Source organism: Salvelinus fontinalis, chromosome 22, assembly GCF_029448725.1.
Source record: "Salvelinus fontinalis isolate EN_2023a chromosome 22, ASM2944872v1, whole genome shotgun sequence".
NCBI lineage: Eukaryota > Metazoa > Chordata > Actinopteri > Salmoniformes > Salmonidae > Salvelinus > Salvelinus fontinalis.
In genome coordinates, this window is record NC_074686.1 from 31283023 (window position 1) to 31290697 (window position 7675).

At 40.6% G+C, this 7675-nt stretch overlaps 1 protein-coding gene across 1 annotated transcript in view; it reads right to left on the minus strand.

Moving 5' to 3' along the window:
* Positions 1-1704, minus strand: part of LOC129820198 (UPF0711 protein C18orf21 homolog) — a 29076-nt gene extending 27372 nt beyond the window's left edge. Inside the window, exon 1 of the mRNA XM_055877195.1 lies at positions 1349-1704. Within this exon, the coding sequence (XP_055733170.1) occupies positions 1349-1446 (98 nt within the window). The 5' untranslated portion in view covers positions 1447-1704. The remainder of the gene's footprint in view (positions 1-1348) is intronic.
* Positions 1705-7675: the final 5971 nt, after the last annotated feature.

Below are 7675 nucleotides of genomic sequence, written 5' to 3' on the forward strand. Positions count from 1 at the left end.
TTAAATGCCTTGTTCAGGGGCAGAACAACCTTGTCAGCTCGGGTATTCAATCTTGCAACCTTTTGGTTACTAGTCCAGTGCTCTAACCACTAGGCTACCTGCCACCCCAATCAAGGATCGTTCCATGTCAAAAGGTCAAGAGGATTCCGACACCCATCATCTCAGACGGTTCTGAAATCGTTTCTGTAGTCAGACCGCCCACATCCCATCCCAATACCACCCCAACAACCAGTGTCAGTTCTCTGTTTGACAAGTAGTATGACGCTGTGGCTTGTAGTATTGCTTCCCCATACTATGTAATGTATTCCCTGTGAATCTGGAGAGGTCTTTTTTTTTACCACTGTTCAGAGAAGTGTATCATTGAAGTCGCTTGCATTATTTACCATAAAGTAGTGTGAACATACCACGTTTTGGCCACTAGATGCCACTGTTCCTGTATACCGCCACACTATCCATGTTGCTGGTCTCGTGTGTTTATTTAATAGAGCACAACATTTCCTTTTCAACTTTGGATAGAAAACCAATACATTTGTCTCATTATGAAAATAGATTGTCATCTTCACATTTCAAGCCATTCCTGTATGAAAGCAATTCAGTTTTTCCTTCTTTGATATGAAGTATGAAAATGCTAATATAGTCACATGCATTGGATTTGTGCCACAAAATATTTTGAGTGACAGACTGGCACTATAGTAGTGGTCTATCAGCTTCGAGCTCCGGAGCAGTGAGCTCTTAGCAATGTCATGGCATTGATTTCCCGGGGGGCTCAGGACGGCGAGCAAACAGCCAGAAGCACCAACACCGTACGGCACAGTTTCTGGCGGCTGGGTTAGCTCATTAAGGCTGCCTGCTATTGGAATTGATGTATGCAAACATACAGGACAGGAACATGCAAACTTTAAACATTTGTATTAGACAAAGCAGACCTGGTTAGGGACTACCTCTGTACATTGGCAAACGCGTGCTTGCGTGTGTAGCGTATCCATGGCTAATGTGTAGCGTATCCATGGCTAATGTGTAGCGTATCCATGGCTAATGTGTATCCTGTTGATATGTAGTTACAAAATGCATGACATTGTTTCAAGACAACAATAACTATGCAAATGACATTGGTTCTAAAAAAAATATATATATATATTTATATATATATATATATATACATTGTGAAAAGAACAATACAAAAACGGAACAAATTAACTTGGCATGATATTGATTTTCGTAAAGTTACACAATTTTAAATGAATTGCACTGTGCTACTCTGCCACCTAGTGTCACTATATGATCATTACATCATCATATATGAACGAGATGTATCTATTACGTTCTACGTAATAAAGAGAGCGCTTACATGAGAAAACGTGACTGCTCCGGACAAATGTCTTGATACAGTAGCGATGCATCCTTTAAAAACTTGTGACTTGAGCCTGTGGTGTCTGTAAAAGCCATGTTTCTCTGTCTTTGCCACCGACTCGAGAATCCGCGTGTGAGAAAGGCTGGTCACTTCCTGGCCGCCTTGTTTTACCTCTTTTGGAGCGTTGATAAGATAAAGAAGAGTGTAGCAGTCACATTACATTGAAAATTATCTTCAAGAGCAATTGAAATCGATACGATATATGATAGCTAAATTATTTGTTTAGGTTTAAACAGTGATCATTCTCTTTGCATGATAGCCTACCCTACACTTTCCGTCCTAATGTTGCAATCCCACAATGCATCAGGCTAAGCGCAATCATTATGGGAATGCGAGGAATAGCCCTGTGTGCCTCACCGCACTGGATGTAGTTCGATTTATTTGTATTGTAATGAAACAGCAGGGAGCAGGTCTCGAACCCTCGACCTTCTAGCCCGAAGTCCAGCGCCCTATCGACTGTTTCCTGCAAAAGATTTCTTGTGCGGCAGAGTTGATTTCCGCGCTTATAAACCCAGGGTCGTTACAGTATGATACCCCGTTCAACCCACTATGATGATTTACATCGAGTATGAAACACGGAAAATAGTTTGAGGATGTCTTCAAACATTTAGGGGAATTGCAAACATATAATGCTATAATGCCTATATGACAGCCTCTATTTAGTAGGCGAGGCTAGTCAGCATGTTAGTCTATGCCAATAGCCTAAATACTAGGCAAATAGCCGAATCATCATGTGATATCCTTGGCTTTAGGCCTATAATAATTTCACCCCTTCAAAATAAATTAGAGCATCCAGTGCCCCATGAGTCTAAGGTTGGTCATTGTAAGCTGTCACTGTGGTCAGAAGCTGGGCTGGAATGTGATGATGCTTCTACTGATTTGCGCTCTAAATTTTCTTGTGTCAATGGTGATTCCTTGAAAGTCTAATAATGATATCAAATTATAATGAGCTTGTAATGGAAGGTCAACTAGCCTACAACACGTTAAATGATTGCTCTCATAGAAATAGATCCAGATGAAAGATTGGACATCATTACTACCAAAAGAACTGAGGGTGAAAGTTGAACACCGCCCAGCAGAATGAGAATGGACTGTTCGTGGAATCGCGTTTTCAGCGCAATTACTGGCACTGTTGGCTTGAAATTATACACCCTCAACTGCATCTGAGATCATACAAGGACAGACAGACCTCCGTGGTTTTACAAGCCCAGCTCTTGATAGATCCTGGAAAATAATAGCATTGACTTGCCTCCAGCAGAGAATTGCCCCAAGGGTAGTGGATATGAAATTGGATATTTTAAAGCGATGGGGGAACCCACTGTATGACCTGCTGCCCCCCAAAAGAGGTGAATTCTCCACCAGGCTTCTGAGAAAAAACACCACCCACTGCTGTCAGACTGTACATCAGCTCTAGCTCTTAAATCTCTTTTAAAAAATCCTATTTCAATCATTCCATTTTTTAACAATTCAGTTTTCCTATTTTGAAAAAAAAAATCCACTACTATGTTTTTGTGTCCTGTATTCTATTTATGCCGTGTATTATGTATTTTTAAGTGAAACATTTTTCTGAAGTAAATTCTGCTTTTCGTCTGTTTTTAATGTAAGCAAGAATCAATAGTCAAAGTCAATGTCAAACCGCGCGCGCGCTCACAGCAGTAGATGACTCTCGTCTCGCAGAGTGCGGCAAATATCAAACGAAGCAAGCAACACGGTCTTGCAGCCGACCCGCTAGATAAGGCTACGCAGAGATGTGAGTGGATGACAGAAGAAGTGACAGTGGGGCATTGTTAAACACGAATGATATTCTGTAGGACATGATGATGATGATGATGACTAGGCTAGAGACTGCCCCACGTTCCGAGTCCCTGAAGTGAGACACCTTCCGATGGTGTCCACGAAGCAGCATCAAACAGAGGTCCGTCCCTTTTACGCGCACCTTCTCTACAGGACTAGAGGGATTTATCGATCCGCTCAAACTACTGGTAATTATGTGGATATTATTACACATTGTTTATTATAAGCCTATGGGCTATTATTTCATTTATTTAAATACATTTTCCGATTCCTATTGCGCTGATTAAGACCGTTGATATGATATGATGTGATGTTGATGTCTCCAAAACGATCTGTGTATCATTTATGTTATTCCATATTATTTATATCAGTAGACTATAATTGTTTTGGAGGGGATAACGCATAATGACACATAGTGTTTGGGTCTTCTCTTTTTAGTCATATAGCTAAATGACACCATGTCGGCTAGCCTATGTGATTGTGACAGTGATCTGACGGTAATACACGGAGTAGTCTAAAGTGTAAGTGATGGCCCCTCACTTTGTGGGAGAGTAAATATTCTACTTAATCAGGTGCTGTCAGACTTGCGGGGCCCCCATCCTAAAATAGATTGAAATAGCCGAGTATAGCAGTTGTGCGTTACCGCGGACCAAATATATGGTTTTCTCTCACTTCAAATGTTAAATTGGATTGCTGAGTTCCATTTCGTTTAGTCAATGTTGTGTGTGTGTGTGTGTTTGTGTGTGTGTGTGTGTGTGTGTGTGTGTGTGTGTGTGTGTGTGTGTGAGAGAGAGAGAGAGAGAGAGAGAGAGAGAGAGAGAGAGAGAGAGAGAGAGAGAGAGAGAGAGAGAGAGAGAGAGAGAGAGAGAGAGACAGAGGGAGAGAGAGGAGAGTGCGTACGTGCATTTTCGCGCGCTCTTGCATATCCAAAAATGTTATACTTTTAGATAAACATCACAAAATGTTCGAGTCATTAGTCTCACCAATCATCCACTTACTAATAACGAATGACTGAAAGGGATCTTCAATGAATGATGGGTGCATTAATTGGGGGTTATATATTCAAACCAAAAATGATGAAGATTGAAACTACTTTTTTCAAGGAATTCCCATCATTAATGCACATTGATTTAATATAACCTTTATACAATTGCTGTATATAATGGAACTGGATAAAGGATCATTAAAGGGACTGCGCCCAAAGGGACTGACGCGTGCATGTGGAATTAATGGCGCGCCCTCTGAGACAGCGCTTTGAAGATAAGGAAAAATACCACTGCCACCTTGCTCAGCCTTCTGGGACGCGCGCGGAGCCAGGAGTTCTGTCTTTCCTTTCTAGAAGACCTTGAAGAACAGTGCAGGTGTTGCATCCTATCAAACTTAAGTGTCCACCTGACACGCTCATGTGGAATTATTTGGTGCCCTCTGAGCCAGCACTTTGACGAGATGAAAAATACGTCCTCTGGGACGCGCGCGGTGCCAAGAGTCCGGTCTTTCCTCTCTAGAGGACCTTACAGCCCACATGAAAAAATACTACACCTTACTATAGAATACTACAGTACTAACTGTAGAATTCTGTAGTAAACTGTAGAATACTATACTACTCGATCATGTGTAGTACTTACTATAGAATGTTTTAGTATACTGTAGAATACTATAGTAAATACGACAGTGAAGTCTGCAAAAAAAGGTATCTTCAATGGAACTGGATAAAGGATAATTAAAGGGACTACAGGAAATACTACAGTATAGTACAGTCTGCAAAACACTACAGTAAATACTACAGTATACTGCAAATACTACAGTATACTGCAATCCTTTATCCACTACAGTGAATACTATAGTATTTATACCATAGTATACTATAGTATTTTTTCATGTGGGAGGGGAGGAGAGAGGAAAGGCAAACCAAAGAGCCAGCTATGCTATCAGTGTCGTAACGCAACACCAACTCCGATAGTGCTGACAGAGACAAGGAAATCAAGACGAGAAAACGATATAGAAAGATGTGGTGTATGTACATTACGCATCCACATTATGAACTCACAGAGTAATTTCATCAATTTCTACTTACTACTTAATCAATTTTGACTTGCTTAGTCATATAAAGATTGATTCCGTTTAGTATTATAACATGATTAATTCTGAATTAAGTTAAACTACCCAGGAGCATTATGCACCCCAAATATCTGAGTGGGCACAAAGTACGTGAGGATGGCTGGGGGGATGGTCTGGAGGGGTGCTCTACCCCCCTTTTCGGAAGTTGGAACATTTTGCTTTTTTTAAACACCCGACACAGCTTTTTCCTGCAATCTAGAGCCATAATCACTATCCTTAATTCTATGGAAAAAAATATGTTTATTTTTCTGCATATCTAAGCATACCTCTTGAGCTGTCTGTATCCTCCTGACTGGTGTTTTTTTAAAGAAACTAAATATGCTTCTCTGCATCTCTGCTCAAATCTGGGTAAAAGATTGAAAGGAATGTGAGTCTTATTCAGTACATTTAGTAAATGCTTGCTTTTCTAACGTCTACCAACCTTGCCAGCAGGCATGCCAGCTAAGCTAGTTAGACAAGTTAGCTACTGTAACTAGATTGATAGCCTGAAATGGCTTCTTGGTAGCTAGTTATGAGGTTGGGAATCGAGCTGGGTTCTAGCCTGCATTACCAGATCAGTGTCGTGTGCAATTGTGGCTATTCTTGGGGTGCTATAAAAACGTCATTTTATGTGAGGTTGGAGCTCCAGTCCGCCTGACACCAGTCCTAATGATGCTGGCACAGCTGAATAGACTAGAGCAGTGTAATGGTTTTGTAATTAGTCACCTGAGTCAACAGTAAAAACTAAATGAGGTCACTCAATGAGCAGCTCCAATGCCAAGTCTACTTCATGTATTCCATCGCCTATCTGATCTTTACTACTCAGAGGGGTGCCTGTCTTGCTATTCAAGCACTACACATTTGTACATTGATATCATTACAAAAAGACACATTGCCCATTTCAGCTTATTGCCACACACTCCATCTTGATTTGGAGTGTGTATGTGCTTTTCCTGATTCCTGCGGACATACCTCCTCTTAGGGCTGTGGAATAGATTTATCCTTTCAATGCATTCGTTGGAAAGATAGCCAGGTATTCACTCCTCGCCTACTTGTAGGGATGCGTTCATCATAGTCATCCTCTCTGAATTATGGCCAGTAGTAATGCTTTGATTTTGTTTTCAAGACTGAACACCATGTTGGAAACCGTAACCAAAGCCAAACATGGGTAGCGACCAGCAGGGCACAACGTTGGCTAACATTCAAATAGACATTTATTATATAGATTACAACAAACTTGCCTCTCTGGCATGTAATTACGAATCACATCAGCTCTATTCAAGCAATTTCTATCTGCAACCTTCCACAACGTTTGCTTATTGAACATGGCCTTGCTGTGATAATTCAGTCAGGTTCATTAGGCTGTAAACTGGGTGTAGTCTGTTTGGATTGCTCACATGGGGAATTCACAAAGTGGGATAGCCGAAGATTCCTTTTAGGTTCTAGATAGCACCTTTTTTTTCTAGTGTAGGTGCTGATCTAGGATCAGACCCTTGATCCATGTACATATGACATCATTCCTTATAATCTAAAAAACAAAACTGATCCTAAAACAGCACTACTACTCTGAGACGCTTTGTGGATACGGGCCATAGTATTTCAAAGATAACTTGTGCATGCTTCTGTAAATATAGCCAGTCTTGACAGTATCATTTCATTTTCAGCATAGTTTCTAAGTCTCTTGAGACTGTTTCTTGTCTAGCCTATCCCTGAGAGATACCATGACTGGAAAAATAGAGAGGTTGCATCACAAATACGTCCCTCTGTGGGCACTGATCAAAATTAGTGCACGACTTACCCTATGAGCCCTAGTCAAAATGAGTGCACTACTTACCCTATGGGTACTGGTCAAAAGTTGTGCACTATGTAGGTAATAGGGTGCCATTTGGGATGCAGTCAGAGACTACACACTGGGAAAAAACTGCTTGAATCAACGTTGTTTCCACATAATATCAACTAAAATATCTATGTGAGGATGTTGAATCAACGTGGAAAACTGATTGGATTAGAAAAAGTCATCAAAGAAAGGGAATTTAGAGTTTTTTCACCCAACATTTAACCTAAATCTAATGACACTTTTTGTTGATTTCACGTTGAATTTACGTTAGTTGACAATTCAACCAAATGTAAATCAAAACTAGACGTTGAACTGACATCTGTGCCAGTAGGTCCAGACAATTGCACTTTCTTCCCAAGAGTTTTATTCAGGTCTACTGCTTTATATTTTCTAAGAGAGGAAACCTCTGAAAATGTTTTTTCCAGGCTTGCCTACATTAATTATTCCACCCCCCTTTCGATCTTTCTGTCTGCAATATGTACCAGAACGTTCTGTTTACTGCTCCCAGAGTTTATGACAAGCCTTTTAAAACACTG